The sequence below is a fragment of the Atheta coriaria genome, unplaced genomic scaffold (assembly GCF_025399875.1).
Source record: "Atheta coriaria isolate IRGN ID8LTWV9N9 unplaced genomic scaffold, Caltech_Dcor_3.1 hic_scaffold_5_pilon, whole genome shotgun sequence".
In the NCBI taxonomy this organism is placed as follows: domain Eukaryota; kingdom Metazoa; phylum Arthropoda; class Insecta; order Coleoptera; family Staphylinidae; genus Dalotia; species Dalotia coriaria.
In genome coordinates this window covers 9,688,929-9,716,792 of record NW_027045447.1, presented here as the reverse complement: position 1 = coordinate 9,716,792, position 27,864 = coordinate 9,688,929, and the positions used below count along the sequence as shown (strand labels likewise).

Sequence of the window (27,864 nt, the reverse complement as noted above, 5' to 3'; positions counted from 1 at the left end):
GAGGTAGCTACATGTAAAAATTTTTATTTAAAATTTATTGAATTTCGCTGTGATTTTTAACTTTTTTTACTCTTCAACTTATAGCGATTTTTAAATCGGCATTTTCACTAGATGGATTCCTCACCAATCAATCTTTAAACACAATTTGTGTAAAACTTGATTGATAGTGACACAATATTTCTTGAGCAAGCCTGAAAACATTTTTAATAAGGGACATGTAAAATATAAATAAAACACAGGTTTTTACGATTAATTTTTATTTGCATTAAACAAGGTCATATTTTGAGGAGAAAAATAAAGTTGACGTTACATAAAGCTGTTGTCTTGATCTTGTTTACATCATATCATCGTTGGATGATTAGCATCTCAATGAGGAGCACATGCACTTGCCGCCACATGTACCTTCCTTGCATTCGCCGCCGCAATGGGTGCCGGCTTTGCAGCCTTCACACTTGCAGAGACACACTTCAGCTGGGCCCCCTTTCGATGCTGAAATCTGGCAGCAACAGCCTGGCATGCGATTTTCTGGTGTGCATTTGCAGCCGACCCCGCACTTGCAATCGCCACAGGGACAGAAGCACTTTGGTATATCAGACCCTCCTGACGCCATTTTCGGATTCTGCAAATGCAAAGTCAATATTAAGAAAATGCAAGAAATTAATCAAATATTCGACTTACCGCAAGTAGAGTTATGTTAATCGTTGGTTTTAGAAAACAGCGAAACGTTCGATGCAAATAATTGCGGATAATTTAATCAGGCTGATGAAAAAAGATCAAAAACGGTGCAAATGCATGAGCTGCCAACGATCAAACAATAGTAAAACAATTTCTACTCACAGGCTACTAAGATTTATCAAAAATTTCCACAAAACTGGCTTTGATTAAAAAACAAACAAATTTTATTTACAAAATGCACAAATTTTAAATGTTAGACATTACATTCTAAAATATGACTTTGAAAATGTATCATTACACTATCTTACACATTAACACTGATTAAAATCGATGTTAGGTACAAATATTTGGTATAAAATTAACCCAAACACAAACAATTCAATTGGATTTTTCAAAATTGGTCGCAATTTTGTGCTACACTAAGGTATCTAACAATTCTTTGGTATGATGCGCCTTGTAACCGCCTAATCTTTGATGACTCTGCTGATTTTGAAACTGTGGACTCAACGGATATGACTGTACAAACAGTTGTTGATTATGCTGTAACTGCAATTGTTGTTGCTGTTGTTGCTGTTGCTGTTGTTCCAATTGCTGCCTCTGAATCTTGAGCTTGTGCTGATTGATGCTTTGCCTGTAAAGCAAAGTTTGCAACATTTCAAACTCTTGATCCTCATTCGTGAGATCTTTGTGCAACGTTTCCAGATAGTTTCGTCGATGCGTGATGGCTTCCAGGGTTTCCTCCAGTACAACATCATTATGTTGCAATTCACAAGAACCTTTCGCGAGTTCAGTACGAGTTTGCGTTAGATTTTTCGACAACTCGTCGGTGGCGCTATGAGATTTCTCATGTTTCTTAAGGTTAGCTTCCAAGCGTACTAAAGCTTCTTCTTCTTTAAGTAGGCGTTTGTTTAGTTTGGATATTTTGTCAAAAAGATCCAATTGTTCTCGTACAGTAGCCTCACTAATTGTGGACGAAGTATCGTCGTCTTTGAGGTCTTTGTTGAATTCATGCGAAGATGGTGACGAGAATCTTTCAAATGAACTCTGAAATAAGCAAAATCAATTTAATTTTATTTTTAAGTCTATTTAATGATGTATTAAACTTACCTCAGCGGAATTGGATGCTTTGTTATTGGATTGTTCACTGTCTCCTTCAGTTACCACACCACTATCACTGTTTTTATCGCCTAAAGGTGTTTCGGAGGTTTCTGGTTCAATTGCTTCCGATAAACCTTTCAGATAAGTTTCCAGCAAATAATTACTGCCATGTTTTCGTACCCTGGCTCGATGAGTCTTTTCTTCTAAGTTTCCAATTTGATGTTCACTGTGCCTAAAAACATTACTAGATTAGACTTAAAGTTCTGAAAGCATTTTATGTCCCTTATTATTCTTACCTGAGCTTTTTAAGTTGTTTTCTAATCACTTCACCTTGAGCCAATACCAACTTTAAAAGCTCCTCGGTACTAGACGGTTGTTTCTCGTTCTGGAGCGCTGTCAATCTCTTAGGGTGCACCGTTTTGAAGGAGTTTTTATCTGACCATAGACTGGTATCCGAGCGACAACGGGACCGGCGTAATGTGCGGTCGTATTTTAATCTTCTCAACGAGATTTTAACCTAAGAACACAAAAATTTTAAATAAAACACTCAGAAATATCATTTAATGTGAATAATTTAGATTTGACTTAAAAAGAAGTCTTACTTCTGTTTGTGCAGTGCCCCAAGCATTCCAAATATCTAATATGGCTGCTTCGCCATCTAATGGTTGTTCCACACCACGCCATCGTTCAGTAATGTGGTATTCTTCGACTTTTCCGGTGTGTTTGCCCTGTAAAAAATTAAAAATTTAAAATTTCTTTAGTATTATAAATATTTGTGTGATTTAACTTACTCTATTTTCTTCATCTTGTAGTAAAACTTTGATAACATCAAAGCATGTGGTTTCTTCGACAACGCCCGACACCCATCTTTGTTCGCCTCGCACCCAGATTGGCAGCTCCTCACCGCTGCTCACTGAATCGGCGCTGTCATCTGTGTCGTTCAACTTCTTTGGCGTCTCGTCAATCCACATCATCCTACAACAAACCAAGAAATTCTATTTATAAATCGGTCAAAATCTGCTTAAGTCAATTTCTATAAATCTGGCACGTGCTGTGCTCTCAAAACACTAAAATTATCATTTTTATATCGTTACTTATAATATTTGCCTATCGTTGGACCTGTTTCTGAGCAATAAACATAATAAACCAATAAATAACTACAAACGACAGCAAATAAATAAGTAAATAAAAAAAGTTTTTTAAAATTTCAAACTCAAAAAACTTAATAAATCGTAAAATAATTACAGGCGAATGCCTATTCTTGAGTTTACGATTCTTTTTGCTTTGTTATGTGAGTGTTTCCTTTTATTTTATTCAGTGCGTCGAATAATTGCAACAAGTGCAACGTCAACGACTGTCTGTGACTAATGACCGACTGCTTAATTGCCAGCGCCGTCAAAACGTGTAACAATCGTAAGGCATGCTATTCGAATCGTAATAAACGCAATAAACGTAATACTGGTAATAATTGCAAAGTTTTTTACCCTTCCGACATGCACTTTTGTCGTTTGCAACAAAGACACCGCTAACAAGATGGCGACGACTCGACGACAAATGAAAAGCGGAAGTACGGTAGCTAATTCACGACATCTGATTAGACTGACTGCATTGCGTAATAAATGAAGAAATGTCACTTCAGGTGCAATCGCTTTATAATATTGTGCGTATTTTGAAAGAACGTAATTAGTTCCTCGTTGCTCGTCCGTTGCGCGACACCGCACGGCGTGTGATAGGCGGCCATTTTGTTTAATACGCTTGTTTGGCTTTTGTTTTCCTCTCCCGACAACACGCCTTGTGAAATATATTAAGTAATTCACGTGAACAGGTGAACAAGAACAAAGTTGTACTCACAATTAAATATTTCATACGTTTCATCCAGTTTATTAAAGATATACTATACAGTATGTTCAAAAATGTAACCAGGCAGTGAATCAAGATTAAGTAAGTCTAATAAGATTTTTTTCTTGTTCTCTGGGAGCAGGTGTGTACGGTACAAATTATATTTTGTTCGGGCCGTGTTCGTCGGCTGGTTGTTCCATTGTGATTTGTGATTCGCTTCGAAATTATGCCGCAATTTATGTATTTTATTATTAAGTTACGATTTTTCGTAACTCGTGGATTTGTTTGTAAAAACGCGAACAATGGAACTTAACAACGATATACAAGATATCCGAGCGAGTATTAACGGTAATTCGTCGCTACCTAAGTAAATTTTATTTATTTTGTGATATATTACGATTTTATACTTAAATTCACAAAATATGCAACAAAAATTTTTTTTTCGATCTTAAAAGTTTAAAATTACCCAAAACCACAATTATATCCAAAAAATTTATTTGATTTAAAATATTTTATGGTAAATATTACTTTTACCTCTTTTATGTGTAATTTATGACATCTCTCTTTTATCTACCATGTAGATCTCATCTGGAGCTCATCACAAGCTCCACTTAAAAGAACTTTCTTAGCTAGCGGTGCCGCAAACGTCTTGGGACAGCAGGCAAGCGCGACTTGCACTCCTATAATCACAAACCCGACTTCTTCTTCATCTTTTGCTTTCCGAAGAGAAGTACTTGCCGCGCAAAACACAGAAAACAAATAATCATCTCCTTCGCAGCCGTGTAATTAGGGTGGCAGCGCGCCCGCTCCAGAAGCTCTGCTTCAGGCGAGGAACGAGACCACGGGCCACCGCCGGCGCTCAAGACAGAAGCTTCGGAAACGCGGTAGACATCGCGGTGGTTTGTTTTCGAAATTAATGCGCCGCCGACGGTAAGTAATGATGCGGCGTCGCACGCCATCGAGTAAATAAATTGTGCCAAGCACGCATATGTTAAACATTTAGCATTCGACACAAGGGATCATCATGAGTAGCGCGAGTTGTAGGTTATGATGAAGAAGCGTCGAACTGATCATTTACATGTTTACAATGTGTTGGTAGTGTAAAATGATGTTTAAGTGTTCCAGACTTTGCAATGAAGCTTTTTTTATATTCTGATCATCAAAAAACACTAAAAACAAAATTTAATATCTTCGACGTATGCGCACAAGCAATTTTCATCATAAGATTGATAAATTTTTACATTTTCTTAGTGTGTTAGCAGGAAAGAAGATTATTTCGTACGTGCATCCGGTGTTTTCTTCGTCGTCTTCTTCTCCTCGTCCGCACCTACTCGATATTCACGTGTTGAACATTATCTCATGCACACGTCCGTAGAAAATTACGTGATCGACTGCGCTACTCGTTTCTCATGAACGCTCATCTTCATTCAGTTATTCACATCCACTGTGTCCATCGAAACATCGATTCTACTATACACACAAAATTCTACGAAGTCTACCGGTTTTTTCTCTTTGCTTCATTGAACACAAATTTGTTTCAATTTTAATTCCAAATATATTTACTTTGACTTGCTGATGAGTTTTCTCACGGTGCGCCATTAAAATACAAATGTAAAAGCATGTAAAACAAAGAGGTGATTTATGAGTGTTTCATTCAGTCACACTGGATTGAGTAACCTAGAAATTATTATGCATATTTTTACAATTTCATTGTGATGCTGCGCGCATGAGAAACTCACGTACACAACTTTTTAAGCACATAAAAGTCGTTAATTATTATTACAGATTTAATAATGATATAATCAGTGCAACGAGTGCAATATGTTGTGTAATCTGGGACATGTTTTTATTGGTCGTAATTTATCATTTTTATTCAACGAATAAAACCTAATAAATTTCGCACTCAGATAAATATTTCATTAAAACCGTTAACGCTTGCCATAAACAGAATTCTGCCATTAAAATGTTTATCATTTCGTATTTTCGCCAATCTAAATCCATAATTTTAGCGCTAGGCACAGGAATTTGTCTCTGTTTCAGAATAAAAAGGCCGAGAATTAAAAAGAATCCATCGTAAAACTTTTTCACTCGCATATAAACATAAGCTTTGCTCACATCTGATAGTTAGTTAACGAGGAATTGTTTGCCGTTCTTGTGAAGATTAAACTCGAGCAAACAGTAAACTCATTGAATCCTACTTAGATATAATAATATAGGTTAACTTTTGCTTAAATTAACTTTTAAAGACATTAAACACAATATGCGCTTGAAATAAGAATTCCATGTCAATGATAATTTATGTTTGCAGATATAATGATAAATGTGTTTGTATTGGCGTAGACTTCGACATGTTTTGCAACCGCAAGAGTAATTGAGTGAGGAAAAGCAGAAAATTGTAAAAAGTCATGTGCCGGTATTTATCAAACGAGTGAACGTTAATGGATGACGATATGTTTGTAATGTTAATTCGTAATGTTATTACCGCGCGTCTAATGTCCGTAATGATGTTAATAAAACGTCGATAAAATGTGTTCTACTTTAAGACACTTAGGAAATGCACAAAATGCAAAGGTGAATGTAGAGTTTACAGTTTTCTGTGCATTCCAAATGCTTTATCCCTCATATTTCCGTTTTAACTAGCCTATCTTATAGAGAATTTTCCGTAGTTTAAGAGTATGCGAGACGTTTCTGTTTATCTCTTTTAATTTACGAGATATTCGTGATTGAATAAAACGGGCAAAAATTGAAAAATGTCACTTTTTAGCACTTTTAATGGAGTTTTTTGACCTTTTACTCTTAGAAATATAATTATTTTATATTGTTATCTGATAGAGAATTTTCTAGTCTTTCATAATCAGCAATTTGTTGGTTGCTACGGCTTTTATTTTATGAGATATTAATTATCAAAAATCGTCAAAAAAAAGTATCAAGCACCCCCCCTTGGCAATTTTTTCTTAAGAGTTAAAATTTCATCTCTCAGATTTACGTTTTAACTATCCTATCTTATAGAAAATAGTCCGTAGATTAAGACGCTGCGATCGGATCTTAATTATCTGTTTTAGTTTACGAGATATTCGCGATTGAATAAAATGGGCAAAAATTGAAAAAAGTCACTTTTTAGCACTTTTAATGGTGTTTTTTGACCTTTTACTCTTAGAAATATAATTATTTTATATTGTTATCGGATAGAGAATTTTCTAGTCTTTCATAATCAGCAATTTGTTGGTTGCTACGGCTTTTAGTTTATGAGATATTAATTATCAAAAATCATCGAAAAAAAGTATCAAGCACCCCCCCTTGACAATTTTTTCTTAAGAGTTAAAATTTCATCTCTCAGATTTCCGTTTTAACTATTCTATCTTATAAAAAATAGTCCGTAGATTAAGACGCTGCGATCGGATATTAATTATCTGTTTTAGTTTACGAGATATTCGCGATTGAATAAAATGGGCAAAAATTGAAAAAAGTCACTTTTTAGCACTTTTAATGGTGTTTTTTGACCTTTAACTCTTAGAAATATAATTATTTTATATTGTTATCGGATAGAGAATTTTCTAGTCTTTCATAATCAGCAATTTGTTGGTTGCTACGGCTTTTAGTTTATGAGATATTAATTATCAAAAATTGTCGAAAAAAAGTATCAAGCACCCCCCCTTGGCAATTTTTTCTTAAGAGTTAAAATTTCATCTCTCTGATTTCCGTTTTAACTATTCTATCTTATAGAAAATAGTCCGTAGATTAAAACGCTGCGATCGGATCTTAATTATCTGTTTTAGTTTACGAGATATTCGCGATTGAATAAAATGGGCAAAAATTGAAAAAAGTCACTTTTTAGCACTTTTAATGGTGTTTTTTGACCTTTTACTCTTAGAAATATAATTATTTTATATTGTTATCGGATAGAGAATTTTCTAGTCTTTCATAATCAGCAATTTGTTGGTTGCTACGGCTTTTAATTTATGAGATATTAATTATCAAAAATTGTCGAAAAAAAGTATCAAGCACCCCCCCTTGGCAATTTTTTCTTAAGAGTTAAAATTTCATCTCTCTGATTTCCGTTTTAACTATTCTATCTTATAGAAAATAGTCCGTAGATTAAAACGCTGCGATCGGATCTTAATTATCTGTTTTAGTTTACGAGATATTCGCGATTGAATAAAATGGGCAAAAATTGAAAAAAGTCACTTTTTAGCACTTTTAATGGTGTTTCTTGACCTTTTACTCTTAGAAATATAATTATTTTATTTTGTTATCTGATAGAGAATTTTCTAGTCTTTCATAATCAGCAATTTGTTGGTTGCTACGGCTTTTAGTTTATGAGATATTAATTATCAAAAATCGCCAAAAAAAAGTATCAAGCACCCCCCCCTTGGCAATTTTTTCTTAAGAGTTAAAATTTTATCTCTCAGATTTCCGTTTTAACTAGCCTATCTTATAGAGAAAAGTCCGTAGATTAAGACGCTGCGATCAGATCTTAATTATCTGTTCTAGTTTACGAGATATTCGCGATTGAATAAAATGGGCAAAAATTGAAAAAAGTCACTTTTTAGCACTTTTAATGGTGTTTTTTGACCTTTTACTCTTAGAAATATAATTATTTTATATTGTTATCTGATAGAGAGTTTTCTAGTCTTTCATAATCAGCAATTGGTTGGTTGCTACGGCTTTTAGTTTATGAGATATTAATTATCAAAAATCGCCAAAAAAAAGTATCAAGCACCCCCCCTTGGCAATTTTTTCTTAAGAGTTAAAATTTTATCTCTCAGATTTCCGTTTTAACTAGCCTATCTTATAGAGAAAAGTCCGTAGATTAAGACGCTGCGATCAGATCTTAATTATCTCTTTTAGTTTACGAGATATTCGCGATTGAAGAAAATGGGCAAAAATTGAAAAATGTCTCTTTTTAGTACTTTTAGTGGCGGTTTTTGACTCTTTACTATTGGAAATATTTTTGTTTTATACTTTTATCTGCTAGAGAATTTTCCAGTCTTTCATAATCAGCAATTTGTTGGTTGCTACGGCTTTTAGTTTATGAGATATTAATTATCAAAAATCGTCAAAAAAAAGTATCAAGCACCCCCCCTTGGCAATTTTTTCTTAAGAGTTAAAATTTTATCTCTCAGATTTCCGTTTTAACAATTCTATCTTATAGAAAATAGTCCGTAGATTAAGACGCTGCGATCGGATCTTAATTATCTGTTTTAGTTTACGAGATATTCGCGATTGAATAAAATGGGCAAAAATTGAAAAAAGTCACTTTTTAGCACTTTTAATGGTGTTTTTTGACCTTTTACTCTTAGAAATATAATTATTTTATATTGTTATCTGATAGAGAATTTTCTAGTCTTTCATAATCAGCAATTTATTGGTTGCTACGGCTTTTAGTTTATGAGATATTAATTATCAAAAATTGTCGAAAAAAAGTATCAAGCACCCCCCCTTGGCAATTTTTTTCTTAAGAGTTAAAATTTCATCTCTCAGATTTCCGTTTTAACTATCCTATCTTATAGAGAATAGTCCGTAGATTAAGACACTGCGATCGGATCTTAATTATCTCTTTTAGTTCACGAGATATTCGCGATTGTGTTAGAGCTTTATAGATTATTGCCCACAAATGTTTATTTATGTGAGTCTCCAGTTGGTGCTAGAAGTAGGTAGAGATGACATTTAAAGCAAGTATTTTATGACATCGTGATGATTTGTAGCATTTATGCTTAGTTGTGTCTGGTGTTTGCATACCGCTTTAAACATGTAGAAAAAAAAACGCGTTGGCGTCGGAAATATCAATAAAGTCCTTCGTCTTTGACATGCGTGGCACGTGCCCATAATTTCTACACGCAGCTCGAAATTCCACTCGACGAAGACGCGGAGTCAAAGAAACGCCATCGAAGACATGATATTTTAACGCGAGTGACGCCGTCATTATGCAAATTAAGCGAGCGAAATCTATCAGCGTGAATGTAAACAAGAGACTGTTTCAAATTATACGGATTGACACCATTGCAGAGCCATAAAACACCGACATAAAATAACAACGGAGCTATAAAAGCAAATATTCCAATTTGGTCGTAGTTGAGTGCGTTTGTTGCGCATGCCCGGTAGCCAATACTTTTACCTCTGCTTGAAAATGCACTATGATGTGAAACATTATACGAATCTCATCGTTTGCAGATGTGTAGATGTGTCTTCTGCAGACATTACAATTATTGTCGAGCACTTATGTTGTTACCGCCGCCATATTGTAACATGTCGGCGTGCGAGGCGTGCGTAAGTAATACATACTCGCTATCATAATTATTATTAGGTAATAATCATGGGTAATCATCGTGATTTCTCTTGTTCTTTCTGGGCTTCGTGCGTCGCTCGTGCGCGGCGCGGGAATGGGATAATTTTCGGTTTCTCTCGAATTATTAGAGGAGAGATTTTAAAAGATCAAAGAGAAGGACTGCGTGTGCGGGCCCAGCTCGTAAATCATCGGCGTCGCAGCTGAGAAACCGAGAAAAGTTGCGTCTCAAACATTAAACGTGAATATTTTCTCAAGAGAAAACTCTACATAAATTGTAATTGTGTGTGGAGAACAAAAGTGTACAGAGTTTTTATAGCTTCAATCGAGTGCGCATGCGGGGTAGTACAAACACCAAAACCACGCCCATCGAGTTGTTATTCGCAACTGTTAGCATTTCACTTTCTTCATTGTTCTGGATATTTTATGGCAAAGTAATTTAATTACAGAGGTAATAATAGTTTAACGATTGCATCATTTTCATTCGCATAAAATTTATGCACAAATAAAATAGCGTTTACAGCTTCAACTAATCTTAAAATTTTATTAAGTAATTGTTTTGTTAGCGTGAGAATCGCTGAATAACAATGGGCCAAAACAAAGTGAGAAAAACGTGCAGACGACATTTTATTAATCTCCTCACGAATTTCGGTTTTTACGTTTCAATGTTTTCAATGTTTCAATGAAATATCAGCCTGTGCGTGACGATGATGAGCTCGTCATCGTCGACAGTGTTAACTACAATTTCAGCTTAGACCTTGAATGCAACACGCAAGAATTCCGAAATTCGTCGTGTTTTGTTTTATATGCAGACGGCAGCCATAATGGCGGCATGTCAGGTACCATCGTGCGCACGACTGTCAATGACTGTCAATTGTTTTTCATGTAACTGTTTAAGCAGTGCTGGCGATTTCGAGAAATCACGGAAGTGCAAAGTCACACAAATCTAATGTTATAATCAATATGTAATTATTTACCACGCATGCGCATATTTACTGCAATTAGTAACGGCCGAAATAGTTGTTTACAAGAAAATAATTATTATCTATTGAATAATGTTGCAATGTGTAAAGAAATTAGCATGAAAATGACATTTTGTAGTGTTTGGAACACTTTCGTAGAGAATTGCAACAATCGTTTAATTTCGATGCAAATTTAAAGCGTAAATCAGTTTTAGAATGTGTTGACGTTTCGTCGATTGCATTCAATGCAAATTTTCTACAATCGGTTCTGTACATATCGACCCGATAACTTCTTAATCTTAAGTTCCTGGTAAAAATTGAGTGCGCATGCGTGATAGCGCATAATCACAAGTAGGCTGAGCTCGAGTTACCGCTTTTCAATTAAACCAGCTAAAAATCAAGATTTGAACTCTACTTTTAAATTTTGTACTATTTGTAAAACAAAACGTTAATTAAACGCTTGTACCTTAATTAATTCCGGTAATTAGAGCACGACAGCGCACATAACACACAGCGGCACGTAATAATTCATAAACACCAGTATCATACACGCGTTTTTTCATGTTTCTGGAAAGCAAGCGGAAAACCAAACTAAAATCTTATCGCTTAATCTCAAAACAACCAATTTCTCAGTATAGCTTTGTATTTATGAGCCTAAGCAGTGGTTTAGTAAAACGTTTATGCTAATAAACACAGTGTGTTTTATGTAATAATTATCTTTGATTAATCACCGCTTGGTCAGCATCGAGAGCAACAATTTATCGACTAATTTGCGGTAATTTTAAACTCCGATTCAATTAAATGTGATTTTGATCCGACCAGCAACGTCAATTACACTTAAATTGCAAGAAACGCAGTTTTAACGAGTGTTTCGAATTCGGCACCAGGGCTAATTAATTAACGATAAACAATTAAATAATTAAATTAATTCATGCATGTTTTTATTGTGTGGATGTTTCAACAATCGAAATACGTAAGAATATAAGAGTGTAAGACAATAAAACGTTATATGTTAATGTTGATGACCCTAACCAAAGAAAAATCGCTCAATGTTAAACATCGAATGTTGCAATTAACAGCGCTAATTAATCAGCATTCAACAGAAACGTTTGTTTAATTTATATTAATGTAATGTATTCACATAACCGTGGCAGTTTTGACTCGAACACAATTTATTACTCGCAATTATTTTGTAATAATTAATATCTTTCAATCTATGAAACTGGTAATTTCGAATGTCTGGAGAACAATATAATTATTTCGTGGTACTTTCGATATGCTGTATATACAAATGTCAGCAAATGTAAATTTTCATCTTCGTATGCGAAATGGCGAAATGAGCATGATACAAACGTAAAACGCGTGTAATATTATAATTGTTATTTATTTGTTTATTGTGTAAAGCCTTTGTATGGCTAAGCATTTTAAGAGTTTAGATGTCTTTGTTAGTCTAATTTCGAAATTTTAATTACACGAGTTATCAAATTACGCAATCTAGCGGAAAACGTTGTAAATAGTAAATTGAAAAGTAAATATTTGTTTCTTGGAGGTTGAGTTTTAATTTTTTAAATTATTTAAGCTCAGTCAACATGAATATATTTCTAGTCGTTTAGTTTTAAAATGCAAAAATCTATTTGATGCACTTTTGGTATGAATGGGAGACTTGTGAACTTTATGGGAATTAAAATAACTTAAACTCGACTTTTTGTAAGTTGACTGAGCTATTAATATTCAAAGGAAATTAATTTTGAAAAAACATTAAATTGAATCAGGTGTGTTTTCAAGTGGAGGTCTTACAAAACCGTATTTATGATCGAGGCGCTAGTAAATCACGATATTTAGCGCACATTTAACGTAGTTTAACGTCCTGGCCGATTGAGCAACCTCCTCCTTGGTTAGCTTATCGTGAATATAATGCAACATCCAACATCGCTGTTGCGGCGTATTTCTTCACTTTGCACGTTTTCGGTCAATGCTCAATTCCTTGGTTCGTTTTGCATGTGAGCATGCTCAATTTAACCAACAACCAACCTTAGGTGGAACATTGATGCAGACAACTCGCGTATACTCGTCGTTTTTATTCAATAAGCACTTGTATTGCTAGATACATACAAAACGCTTGAAACGTCAAACGAAATAATGGAATCGATTTCATTTCATGAGATCTAAAGAAGTGAAAGTAAAATGTGTTTCAATGGATTTTAAGGGCATCAGCTCTCGTAATGTGCGTAATGAGCGAGTCTCGAAAAAACAATGATGTAAATATAATTACAGCAAATGTAATTTATAGTGGATCGTCGCATTTGTTTTTCAAGTGTTGAGAGCGTTTGAGCCGCGCATCAAACAATGAGCAATGAGGTTTCGTCATTTATTCGTTTTTCATGGATTTTTCATGGAAACTGTTACTTTCACAAAATGTAAATTAATTTTCATGCAATACCTACAATAAATCTTACACAACAAAAAGCATCATTGTCATAAATCAGTATTTCTAATAGTGTAAAATAAAATAATAAAAAACTCATTTTTTTAAATACATTCTAATCGATTAATTATTTATTTATTAATTTTAATGTTGTAGTTGGCAACTAATCGCTATAAATTATTAAGAAGTATAAAAAAGCATTAAAAACCACTTTCAAAACACCTGTCACATGTGTTTTGTGCACGTTAATGTTTATGAAACGAGTGGCTTAAAAAATGCCGAATCAATTTCACTGGTTTTGCCATTCTTCATCCTGTTCTTATTAGCCAGCGAGCGTTTTTTTTTGCATTTGTCAGCGCTAACAGGTGGATAACTGGCGGAGTGTAACAATGTGTAACGAATTGGTAGAACGTTTTGCATACATTTATTGCTAATAATGAGCTAACCAAACAAACGAAAACGTTCTTAAAGAGAAAGTCAAGATTTTTTCTTCTTCTTTAGTATCACTAAAAATGCTAATAAATAATAACGAGTGTTTTAAATTCTTACAACTTAAGATTTAAAAAATATCACTAAATTTCACATAAAAATTTATTAACATATGTTTTAAATGTGTCTGATTTATTTTTTCGGTATGCACGATAAAATTTTATTTAAATTTTGCAAGAAAAGTATGCAAAATTATTTTTTTAAGTTTTAACGAGTTTTTATAACACAATTGGTAATTAGCACTAATCTGAGACTTGAGAAACGTATTAACTTAATTTTTATTACTGATATTAACTCCCAGTCTTACGCTCCAACGGTAAATCTAATCCATAAACATTCAGCATCGTAAAAAAATCAAGTTAGCGACATTTTCTTTTCTATTTTGCACTGCATTATGAATTTCTCAATCGGATATGATTGTTACCATCGTTATTATGTAGTATTAACTTAATTAACTATATTTCTACTTGCGCTAAAATTATTGTTGTAAAAATCACCGTTAACTAGCGGAAATTGTAAAAAATAAAAAAAGTAAACAGATGCATTTCTGGTATCATTGACTTTGATGATGAATAAGTTTCCATGCCAGGTCATGAACAACACTAATAAGCACAGCGTAATTGTTTTTAAGTAGAATATCTTGTATTGTTTGCTTAGTAAATTGCATTGTGCAATTAAAACATAAACCGCGCCGTACTAGTTCAAGAGTTCACTGTTTCACTGCATTGAAACAATAAAAACAATACAAATTATGCAGTTGATTATTAATGAACCACAATAAAAACATTTCCAAGAATATGTATATCTATAAATTATACAATTTTATCGCACATGGTAAACTTTATTGCGTTTTAATTTTTATGTTTCTAGTATAATCAATAGGTAACTATAATTTTAATTTTCTCAAAAAAGTGTAAAACATATATTATTAGCTAATTATTTGTTTTATTTCGAGTGTAAGTTAAACTTTACGACTTTTTTACGAGGCGCAAGTTATGCTTCAACACCTGCCATCGAGATAACTACATTGTTAAAACTGTTAAAGATATTTGGAAGACAAATTTCACGGTCCGAACGCACGAAGATATCCGATTTAATGACTTTTGGGACAACATTTGAAATTTTAATGAAACACCAAAGAGATAAATTACAACATTTGGCAAATTATTTTTACCTCAGAAACATACTGGCGCTACAGGTTGATGATAGACTTATTCTCATAGCATAATTTATTAATAATAACGCGTGTATAAATATAAATGCGATGTTTCTCGGCAGGCTACAAAGTTTGCGTTTTCTAACAAATATCCAGAACGATTGACAGTTAGATAGCGAACGACTTCGACAGGAATTCTTCGCATTTCGACCGCAATTCACATTTTATGTGATTTTATTTACAGAGTGTGACAAAATCTGTTATCTGTTGGGTATTATTTTGGGCGTGACTTGAGAATTACTTTTAATAAGTGTAATCGCAAAATAAAATTTGGTTTTCGCAATTTTTCTTGCAATTTCTTTGCGTTTTATCACTTTTTAAACTTTCCTGGGACATCTACAAATATTTCTATGTGTAGAATGGTCGTTTTCTAAGTGCACTATCTATAGATAAGAAAACTAATCATCTATTTTGCATTAATAGTTTTTACAGATCAAAAAACCTAACTAATACTTTAAAAAACCCTTCGAACTTATCATTTTAATAAGATATTTTAAAACGTCAATGAAATAAAGCAATAAGCTTGTTTCAGGTTTAAAATCGCCGATGGATCAAATGAATTACGTGCAATCATGGCAAAATGGGCTTAATTCAAACCCTCTAGCAATTATCTGGAATCCATGCGAGGAAACTAAAACAAAATTTTCAACATGATTTAAGCTGAAAAGCTCGTTCACTCCGCAATTGCAAACAAGTTTTCTATCGTTTTCCAATCGTTTTCTTATTTTCCGTCACACTGCACGTCATTATAAACAACCTACCTACATCTTCTTTTGACAAAAATTCGCATATTCACTGCGTAATTGGAGCAAAACTTAAAATTATTCATTGAATGAGTCTGGAAAGAAGACGCAGTTGTGAATATTATAAAATAGTGCGATAAAATATTAAATGTAAAATTTAAATTGTATAAAATTATAAAATATAAATGATTATTTATTTATACCACTGGGACAGCGGTGCGCTAAACGAGCGCGACGTTGCGCATAAATTAATTAAACACGACTGACTACCTGTACGAAGTATTCGCATCATAATTTGCGCTTGCATCTAAAACTCGTTTTGCACATTCTGCGAATAGAAGTAGTTTTATCTACTTACTTATAATATGTAGATGTGGTTGGTATTGAGTTATTTATGTAATCCGAAGTGAACCTGGTGAGTTAATTAATTAGGTGCATGGTGGTTTTTTGTAATCAACGCATTAATCATGTGAATATTACCAATACAAACTAATAATATTAATTTTATCTATAATATATGTTATTTAATATGATTTATATGTAGTTATTGATAAGAAAATTAATATTATATGCAAAATACGTAAATTTTCAGAAGGTAATGAAAGGAAGGTCCAATAATTTCAATAAGTTTCAAGATAAAACCAAAATATAATGTTTTTCTTTAAAGAAACTATCAGTTTTGCAAAAATATCTTCGTTTAACACGGTTTTATAAAAACTAGTCTATTCATTATGCTTGAATAAAATACGGTGTGTATGTTGGGATGCCGACTTATATAAACATGTGCGTCATACCAGACCGGATTTGGAATGATGATCTAGATATGCGCTACCTCAATGTTTACGCATTTAGGTGCACTATGATTGTTGAAAGGTTGTGTGGTAGCAGCGTAGGTCTGTCCAAATTTATGACGCCCAAGAATGCAGTAGAACAAACAACGTGAGCATGACATGAACCGGATTAACACTGCATACTAAAATAGCCGATTATCAGATTGCGCCTGCCTCAAAACCCACCTTTGCATAATTCCAAACAGACTTTCATCTTCAAACTAACTTAAATCACTTTGGTGAGATAACGTCAGTGGCTTGTGTTTTGCGCCCAGACTTTACTTTTTTCTTTTTATTAAAGCTTTTGTTGTGAGATGTGACAAAAGTGAAAAAAGTCAAGATCAAGTCCAAAATCTGTCTCCAGGTAAGAAATAAAGAGATGATGCATACAAGGATGCAAAAGAGGTGAATCATAAGCCAGCAATTTATTACACTAAAAACACCTTCACAAAAGTAACAATACAAAATGTTTTGTGGAGTGGTTTTGTGCAGGTGGGCAAAACCCGAAATAAATTTCGATCCACTCCACTTGCTAATATGTTAATGTCACAATTTAAGAGCATTCCAAAGTTTATGATGCCAAATGTCAGAGTATCATCAATTAAATTTGTTCTTGGAAAATAATCGGTACGGTTCCCCAAATTGCTGCCTAAAACAACTTCGTGACTCAGACCTTCCAGCCTCAATTTGGACTTTAATATCCACTTTGAATTTGTATTTTGAATGTCAAAATCATCATTAGGACTAAATTGTGACCAAATTTAGCGGCTTGTACTTAGAGTCAAGAAAGTCAAGAACTTTCAAGTGTTTAATCTGTAAATCTAGTTTTCACTAAAGTACCAACCTTTTTCTTTGGTGTCATTATTTTCTATTTTTGACTACACAATAGAAAATTATAATATTTTTCCCACTCATTGAAACGGGATATAATGGTATATTATATACTGGAAGGTAATGATGAACGTAAATCACAAATACATATTAAAATATTAATTATGGACACAATCATTTCGTAATTATTATTTTAAAAGTAATTTTTCTGAATCTGGATGCGTAAATTTTAATGTCAAATTCAAAAAATTCTTAATTTTCTTCAATTTTTTAATTTTCTTTACAATTTCTTCAAATTATCTCACTTTTTGAACCTTTCTTCAATTTATAAACAAATTGGTCCAGCAGTTCTTGAGTTTTCGTGAAATTAACTCAATTTAATTCATTTTTATATTTTTAAATTAAGACAATTAAAATGCTTGTCATCCTTAGCACGTAAATCAAAAAATATCCAGTGCAAAACATTGAAATTGACGCTTTAGCTTCACTAATGAATAAAATAAGACATTCCATTCAAAAATAATAAACTTTCATGTACTCGTAATAATACCCTATATTATTCATTAAAAACTTAAATGTCACTTCGTTATATATGCTAATCGAAGCGCATTGCAAAATTCACACAACTCGTGATTTATTTATTAATTTATTTGCCGGCAGTCACAATCTATCCACAACTATCAACGTGTATCAATATCAGTCTTATATGGGAGGTTTGTTTATTCAATAAGTGAGTTGATTACCTGGTGGCATTTCCACCAAAGCATTTTCATATTTATGGCACTTAAAACAGTGCTTTTAACACTCTTAGCAATTATCGCTATAATAACCGTTGCCTCACTGGAATCCACAGTTTGACAAGACCTGTTTTAATAGTCTGACACTTTGAAACTGCACGCCGAGAGATAGATACCTATCAGTTTTCATTGCTTTTCATTCCAGCGATTATGTTTTTTCCTTCCAGAGGTAATTCACTTACGCTGCATACGAACTGTTCGCGTGTATAATGTGCGTACAGCTCGTATAAACATCGTTAACTGATGGAAACTCATTTACTGTCGAACACCTACAGTGACCAACACATTGTGTTGATATTACACGCTTTTAAACTCGCCTGCAATGGATAATTGAAATTTGCAATTATGACGCAATCGTTAAACTCAACACGAGGATTTTACACCCGTTTGACTAGTACAAGTTATAGTTCTATTGAAACATTTTAAACCTTTTAATGTAGGTACTGCGTGTAGGATAGTGTGTGATTTCGCAAGTTCTCAGGCGCCAAACGTGTCCAGCTGAATGATTGACGCTAATAAATAATAAACGGCGACAATTAAACGGCGTAATTTATGAGCACACTTACTGCACAACTTCATGAAAGCAAAAAAGCGTATAAATTACGGATAAATAAAGTAATTAAAGAAAAATTACGCATTATACTTTTATTGGCTAGGTTTGAATCGTTTTATAAATGTTATCAACTTATAAATGAAATTTATTGTAAAAATCCGGTCGGATTATGCTGAAATTATCATTGAATTATCATTGACATTGCTTTCGATTTCATTAGAGCACATTAACTCCATTTAAAACGATAAATTATCGTTTAATGAACGTAATTAATTTATTGTTATCCAGATTAGCATTTGCATTTAATGCATTTCATTATTTTTATATTTTCTTAATCTACATAAACAATTTCTCAATAAGGAAATGATAATTTCCTAGATTTATATTTTATAAACGTTTTTTGCTTTTATTATTATTTTCCACTTTTCACTCCTGTGGTGCACGTAATAACTTAATTAATTAGCCTTAATGGAATTAGAAAAAAATGCACAGATAATCATACGATACTATTGCGATCCACTAGACTGAAAACGTTTATTAATGTTTATTAATGCAATTAAAAGCGAGAGTTGCGATCGTAAATTAGACGAGTTTATAATTAGCGCGATTTTGTATTCGTGTACGCAGTGATATTTCTATTGAAAAAAATCGGCTAGTTTTCTTGAACTTTTAAATTAAGTTTTCACATGTCGTTTTGATGTAGCAACGGTTTTTTATTAATTAATTACATCGATTCGGACCATTAATTAGCAACGTTAATGTTGTTAATATTGTGATTAGACGGGCTGTTTATCGAGATGTTGATTTCCTGCTTTTAAGACGACTTAATTTAAATCGTTAGATAATGTTTCATAAACATTTTCTTACCATTTACAGATTTTTAATTGTGGTGCGTAAACATTTACTGCACGACATTTTATGTTGATGAATACTATTTAATTTTCACCTTTTGCAATAATAGCAGCAGTGCAATAAAAGTTAATAGAAAAATACTCATAAATTGTGGTGGTTTGAAGGATTTTTGTTAAAAACATTAATTAAATTAAATTGTTCAATGCGATCATGAAAAATTAACAGCATACGTTATTTTAAAAGTAAAAAAATCTTAAAAATACAATCTGAATATTCTAAGGATAAAATCTTAAATTTTACACTAGTTTAAAAAGTTTTATAATCGAAAAAACTGCCGGAGACCCATAAGCCTTGCATAAATTGTTATCCAATGTGCTAATCACGTTCTAAATTCTTGAATTGTTTGTTTAGCTGCATTCCTGATTTTATGATTTATTAACTTATCAATAGGTATCAACAGCAAATCAAATTATTCACTAATAATCAACTGATTATCACATTATCATAGAAACGACTGAAATTGCATTCACAGTCAGCTGCAGAATAAATAAATCACTATTAAAATATTTAATGCCAAATGACACCTGTTCGGTCTAGAAACAGTCCACAATTGCCATAAGCGGTAATCTAGTGGCATAAATTCTCAACAATTTGCACAAATTGCAGAAACACAGCAACGCGCAGCGGTCGCCGCCAATTGCAGAAATTACACCAATCTCTGCGATTCATATCTAGCCGAGGGTATAATTGACCAATTAATTTGTCTATATTTATACGTAATTTAATCATTTCTATTTTATGTTTATTGCCTATTTACCCATTCAACTCGACCTTGTTCAATTAGTGTTTTGAGTGTGCGACTTTTATAAATCTAAATGCCATTTAATAATTTTCTATGAATTTGAAAGTGTTGACATGACAATTTAGTAAAAACGTTAGTTGTTAAGGATTTCCTGTTTTCTTCATTGGTTCACATCCTCAATGCATAACACACATAAACTTTTTTGTTCGTTGCTTCGTTCGAGTTGTAATTAGCAACAATAATGATCACGTCTGGGTGCATTATGCCGTTTCCGGAGGAGGTTGCACGTAATTTCCTCTCGGTCTTGGCGAATCTCTGACTTTTCTAAGAACAACTAATGATTTCAACATCTTTACGTTTCGCTCCTAGGTAGCAACATAGAATTATCCATGTTGACTGACGTGTTATTTGTTCAATGTTTGGTAATTAGATACAGTCAATGGCGTAGCTAAATATATTGGACGTTGGGCCTAGAAATATCCGCCGGTCCTTTGTTTTCCGTCGCAAATGGCAAATATTTCAAATACAGTAGAATCTTGATAACTCGAACCTTGTTAAGTCGTAATCCTCAGTAACTCGAAAAGATATGCTATTCCCTTCCGCTGAACCCCGAACGACGCACTAACTCGAATTTTTTAGACTCAGTAACTCGAACAATAAGTTATTTCCCTGTGAGGCATTACTCGTACATTTTAATACTCAGTAACTCGAACTGCAAATACTACCTCAGTAAGTCGAAGTTCATAAAATTTTATGATTTCTTACTCGAGATTCCCGGAGCTCAAAACTCGGGATTCCCGGAGCTTAAAACTCGTGGCAATAAAATCAAAAAGGAATGTTCGGGGCTCGGGGCCTCTTATCTATTGTTTTTGTTTTGCACACGTGCAAGGAATGAATTCATTCAATAAACTTTCTAATTTCTAAGAAACACAGATGTTATGTTTCTTCATTTTTGGTCACTTTTGGTTACTTGGCTCAGTCAGTACATATTTGTTTGGCTGTTAACAAGCAACAACATGAGTACAATACAATAGGGAAGGTAGCATAATTTGGACCAGCGCCTAAGTTGGACCACCACGATATCCGCGGACTGTTGAAGTTTATGCAAAAATTGACTGGCCCCTTGTTTTACTCGTATTTATAAACAATTAATGCAACTATTTGGGTTAAAACTTGCCGCGTGCTTTCGTCGTGACAACAACTTCGTGTATCATTGATTATCAAATCTATTATAACGACGTAAGTGCAAGAGCTGTCAAGCCGTTAAAACGTTAGTTTTACCGATTATTATTTTATCATCAGAAAGCTTCTTTATTTATCTATAATTTATAGTATTAATTTTGAGAGGTTATGTTATATTAAGATTGTTGTTGATCATTATATATAAATTCTTCAAGTTGCCCAAGTTGGACCGAAGACAGACACCGGAGTTTTACAGGGAAAACGTATATCATTTTTTCGACCTCCTAGAAAAGCTTGTGGACGAGCACAAATCTTCGAAATGATCCACTGTATGAAATGCCGCACTTTGGTTTATACAAAATGTGCTTGTGTTACTGCTAAAACTAAAATTTACTATTGTGTCAATTGCCGTTAAAAAAAGGTTGGTCCAATTTAAGAAACCGCGCGGTCCAATTTAGGAAACCGGTTTCTTAATTTGGACCAAAAACACAATTTTTTTAAATTGAAATTTGAGGGGTATAAATATAATTTTTACTTAAACCAAAAATATCATTTTGTTGGTAAGCCTTGTGAGTTACTTTTCCGCTACTTAATATTTATTGACAGTTTATATGTGGCTCTATAAATCAAAAAATATAAAAATGGTCCAAATATGGCTACTTTCCCTATATTTCATTTTATGTTACCTAATGTAATTTGTCGTAATAAATGTTCTATGAAATTGTGCCTTTTTATGTCGAAATTTGATGAGTTAACTCTTCATATCTCGAAATTCTTGTTAAGTCGAACACTTGCTATCTCGAATTTTTTTTGGTTTCCCTTGACATTCGAGTTATCAAGATTCTACTGTATTATACGTAATTTACAGCGTTTACAAACGAGAAACAGACATTTTTACATTAAAAGCAAAACTAAACTTTGAAATTTGAGGTTATAATGCATCAGCTCTTGATTTAGTACAAAGTCAAAACTTATTTTGGAATAAAATTATTAATTTTGTTTTTAGAAACCTCTGCTCTCTTTAATTACCTACTTGGTCAATTTACTATATTGAAGAACAATTAATGCTTTGTTCAATGCTCATAGGGGAAATTCTTGCTACGCCACTGGATACTATGCAAATGTACAAGAGTTTACACACTGTAACCGAAAAGAAAATCAGTAAACAAAAAACAACGAGCAAAAGTTTCAAGAGTAACTAAGCAGAAAACAATGTAAGTTCTACTTCGATAAGTTTTTGTATCACAATATATGTTATTCTTGAGCTGTTACTTCTTCCTCTTTGTAAATTATGCGGCAATATGATGAAAACGGTATTGTACATCAACTTGTCTTGTTATAGAGAAGATAGTAAAGTCAAAGCGTGAAGAAACATGAGGCGATGAACTAACATGTGATTAAATAACTTAACTAACTGCAACGAATGTGAAGAATATTATCAACAAGATAATGCCAAATAAGACGAAACGCCGAAACGGCCACAATGAAGATTTGAAGCTTAGAAATCGTTACTATTTTGGCTGAGAATAAAAGTGAAAAAGCGAAGGCAACTGCACGGAGTGAAGAAAATTGAAGACGTTTTGTTGTGGCAGGAAGCAGGCTTAGTGAAACAAATAAAAAATGAAAGTTTTTTCTTGTAACTTATAACTGATGACAGTTATTACGACTATTTAAACTGTTTATGGTTTATAACAAGTATTTACTTGAGCGTTTTCCTTTTCCGTGGGGACATGTTGACAAAGTAGCTAGATAAAATAAAATAAGTAAAATTAAAATTTGTGTTTAAATTTGTTGCTAATTAATTAATTTTAAAGTTATGTACAAAATTCTTATCCATATCCTAAATAATATCCTAAATATTATATCTGTGAGTTTGTTTGTGTATTTGTGACGCTTTCACACCAAAACCACAAAACCAATTTTGACAAATTTAGATATAAAAGTAATTTTGACCAAGGAAATGCAAAGAGACTGCTTTTTATTGCAAAAATTTAACTACCAACGTGAAAAATAGAAGATCAAATTTGTGGTGGAGTTTTAATGAAAATTATAATTACGTCAACCATTTAATCCCACGTTTTTGAATATAAAATATTAATGATTGAGTTATTTAACTTTATTTTTGCAAAACTTTAAAAATTAAGAGTATATAGAAAATGAAGGTAATTATATATCTCATTTTCTTGCGCCAGCTACCAATTGAATTGAGTTTCATAGAAATTTCTGCACACATCATTAAGTTCATTAATAACTAATAATTATAGAGTACACATAGTTAACTGTACCAACAAATTTACACAGAAGCAAATTCTTTAAAATTTTACTACATTTCGTATCGCAACTTTGTTTAATATCATTACATAATGAGTGTTGAGAATAAATGACGAAACGTCCTAACAATGAATTGAATTATTTCACGTAAATTTATTACTACTTCAGGTTTATAACTTTATAATAAAACAAACAACACTAAAGTCAATGTGAAAATAAAACGAAATGCACTTCGTTGTAATTTTTTACTTCCTATATTTTTAATTAAACGTATAAAATCGGACACACTCTGAAATTCTAGACCACAACGTACAAATTTATTTAATTGGCGTGTTATTTGTTATGCACAGTTGCACTTTGAGATTTCGTACGGAAAGGCGTAGGATTTTCCAAGTGACCAAACATATAAGATTCAATACGCACTCGAGTGTACTACGAAAACGTTTCGGTGCCTTGTGCTTCCACTTTGTTCCGCCGGCGTGCTTCTGTGTAATTTTATGCATTTCAAATATTTTTACATTTTGGGAAATCACAATACCAAAACATAACCCAAATAAAGTCAAAGTACGTATAGTAGAAATGATTCTATTTTGACAACTAAAGATTTGAAGTTAAAATGATGAGTTTCACTGCGTGCGCAGCAAAGTTGCACGGTATTTTACATTGTTGCACCGGGCCGGTTGGAGAATCACCGGTGCGCGGTGCACGCAAACACCTGACTGCACCTGACGACTAATTTCGACCATTGCAACCAGCCGTTAGCCACGCCACGCGAGCGCACATTGCGGCAGACACACAAATCCAATCGGAAATCGTAAAACGAAGAACGAAAACTGTTTGCGCAGCAACCCACCTGTCGCGCATCGCGCATCACTTACTCAAATAATTTCAGTTTCGTCTTCAGTGCATACACATACACACAGAACAACTTCAATACGCTCATTGCAAAACTAAAAATAATAATAAAAAATTTCACCCACCGGATGAATACACGATAATCGATTAAGCAATATTTCCAACTCAACCGTTTTGCATTCATAAAAGACAACTTCTGACAGATCAAGTTACTTTTGTATACAATACTGGTTCATGTGGATCATTTTGTTTGGGAATAATGTCGTCGTTATTTTTTATGTTATTAATGAATTGGAACCGACACAGATGTAAAGCACACGGAACGTCAACAACAACCTGTAAGGCTGGTAAGCCATGGGAACCTCAACGGTCGGTCGACAAAGACCGAGGCACTTGTTTGGCCGTTGAAGATCCATGCTAGTGACGCCATATGCCGCCGGCCGAGTGAACCCTTAACGGACTTTTTAAATGGACTTCCTGTTTCCGGCCCAGCGCCCAACGCGCGTACTCTACGACAGGTAGACGTAACGATAACGCTAAGCTTCATTTGCATCTAATGAGTCACTAAAGGTAGTTTCATAATCAGGTGGATTATTTTGGCTTCAAATTTGAGGTTTTATTGAAACAGGAAGTCTAAAAAGATTACCCAATACTATTTTATATTATTTCATATTTTTTAGCATGATCAGAGTGAGAAAATTGATACAAATTTAATTATTTTGATTTCGCAAATAAAAACTGAATTTTTCTCTGTAAAAAATTTAAGTTCTTTAATAACAAAACTAATTTTAATGCATTAAGTTAAGAAAAAAGTTTAATTGCTTGCTGATAAGTATAAAAATTGAATTTTTGTTTGATTCGACTGGAATAACCGATCATGTTTCAATTCTGATAGTGTTTATTGACGACAAGCTAAATGAGAAGTAGAACGTTACACATAATAATAACGATAATGATACGACGCGTTCGCCGAAGAAATAAAAGCACACGGTAGGCAAGCGATTGCAGCAAAGGAAGTCAAGTAGATAGAGTGTAGGAATAAGATGGAAGCGATGGAAGCAAAACGGCCGAACAGCGAGCAGGTTTTCATGTAAATAGTTCGTCGCCGCTAACGATTCACTGAAGATGCGCAACATGCAAGTGCATGTTGATTATGATGAGAAAAGAGAAGAAAAGCCTCAGAAAATATACTTAAAAGAACCTAAAAAAACTAACAATAACGATATTTTGAAAAAATAATTGAAAGACGAAGAAATCGTGTGAGTTTTACCTTATAGCCTGATAGTAAAAATATTTCATTACTTTATTAAACTCATTTATTAAATTTAACTTTTCCTTTCTCGAAATTATAGAAATTAAAAATAGAAAAGAAAAAAGACTATTCTGAGATATTCTACAGGTACTTGTGGCATTTATTTTCCTTTTGTTTGATTCCTTTCATTTTGTTTTCAGATTGCATCCAATTTCGCAAATTGCATTCGAGAAAAGCGAATGTTTCAACATCTACCAACTTCTAATGTCTATCATTGCTTTTACTCACATTTATTCATAATACAAGCAACATCTAACCTCAAAATTTACTACTCTAACCTAATGTCAACACTACTTCACTTTGCAACTTTAAAAATTAATTTAAGGCACTTAACGACTACAATACACACATTTACCATGAAAAAGATTGTAAATAATATTCCTTCTTATTTAATTAGCGCGTTCTTTGGATTTCCTATTACAAATTTACTCCTAGGTGCAAATAAGCTGAACAGTTGCTCTGCAAATACCTGCAGCAAGAATGTCGTGTGTATTCATCAACTTGTACGCTGCTAGCGTGTTCGCAATACGCAAACAAAGCGCATGACTCATGACGTATTCATCGTGTTTAAGTAAAAACAAAACATTTTTATATTTGTGCGTTTGTTGATGGGCAATTGGTGATTGTGCGCAGCAAAACTGTACATTGGCATGATCCGGTGCAATCGATTTATCTTCCAGCGATGTACCCGGCGAACAAACGCGTGTAACATGGTTTAAACAGCGTGAGGTACGGCCGACACACACAGAATTATCAAAGAGATAAACTCTTCAAGGCGAACAAAACAGATAAACCGATCTTGAAACTTGTTACAACGTGTAAAATATACCACGTTTTACACTATTTTAACGTAATGCATTATGTACTCAATAACGGTCTAAAATTGCAAAGTAGCAATTTGTTTACTTTATTAATTATGCAATTTATAAAACTGGTATGAAAACAATTAATGAACAGCAAAAATCACATTCATAAAATTTTACGACGCTGTTAACATAATAATAATCTTGTGTTCTTTACTTTATGTTTTAAGTTGGTTTTAACTACAAAATTGCGCCTGAAGGGAGTGTCGTGCAATGATGTAACCAATGTCTTCAACGATCAAAGTTGCAAAATACAAAATTGCAATATAAATTTTTAACGATTTGTCAATCAACAATAGCGACTAATCGCATATTACAATCATAATAAACTTTGCACGTGGTAATTTTTGCATTCCAACATTTGCATTTCTTCAATGGGTAATTAAATCATGCGCAGCCCGTAAGATGCAAATGATATCCGATGCGAGCAATCATATCGAGATGACTTACATTCCACGTGCATTGTTTCCAACATCCGAATGATAAACATTTACGATCTGAAATTCCCGGCGCGAGCGAAACAATTTCTTGCCCTGCAGAAATTACCTCCCGAGTATGCACGTTCGATACAGTCAATCACGTTTCAAAGTAAATTTAAATTTCCTCGGGCATTCGATTGGAATCGAAGTTTGCAAGAATTAGAAATTGTAGATACAATTTGTGGTTAAGAATGTTTTTACTTTCTACAATTGACTACATACTATGACTAAATTGTTTAATTACCTTGTTAATTTGTGCCTGGCCTCTGTGATGACTTCCAAGTTGGTAACACAACCATAAATCCTCGAGTTTATTTTAAATCCAAAATGTATATGCACTTCCACAACACTGTCAGTTTAGTAATAGTCAAGTAATACACTGATGTGATCAATGAAACGCGTCCCGAACACACGTTACCGTTTCGCGGCTCGTGACGAAAAATAAAAACATGTAATACCGCGCCGCAGCCCGCCAGCTCGCCGAGTGTTCGCGGTGTGCGCGTGAAG

The 27,864-nt window shown here is 33.4% G+C and overlaps 1 protein-coding gene across 1 annotated transcript; it reads right to left on the bottom strand.

Moving 5' to 3' along the window:
- Positions 1–240: 240 nt before the first annotated feature.
- On the bottom strand, positions 241–27,864 carry LOC135792485 (ras association domain-containing protein 10-like). Its single transcript, XM_065303134.1, has 7 exons — positions 27,602–27,864; positions 2,565–2,748; positions 2,376–2,501; positions 2,070–2,290; positions 1,783–2,005; positions 679–1,719; positions 241–619 (listed from the first exon to the last, which is right to left on the bottom strand). The coding sequence occupies exons 2-6, from the start codon at positions 2,745–2,747 to the stop codon at positions 1,090–1,092; spliced, it is 1,383 nt and encodes a 460-aa protein (XP_065159206.1). The 5' UTR covers position 2,748; positions 27,602–27,864; the 3' UTR covers positions 241–619; positions 679–1,089.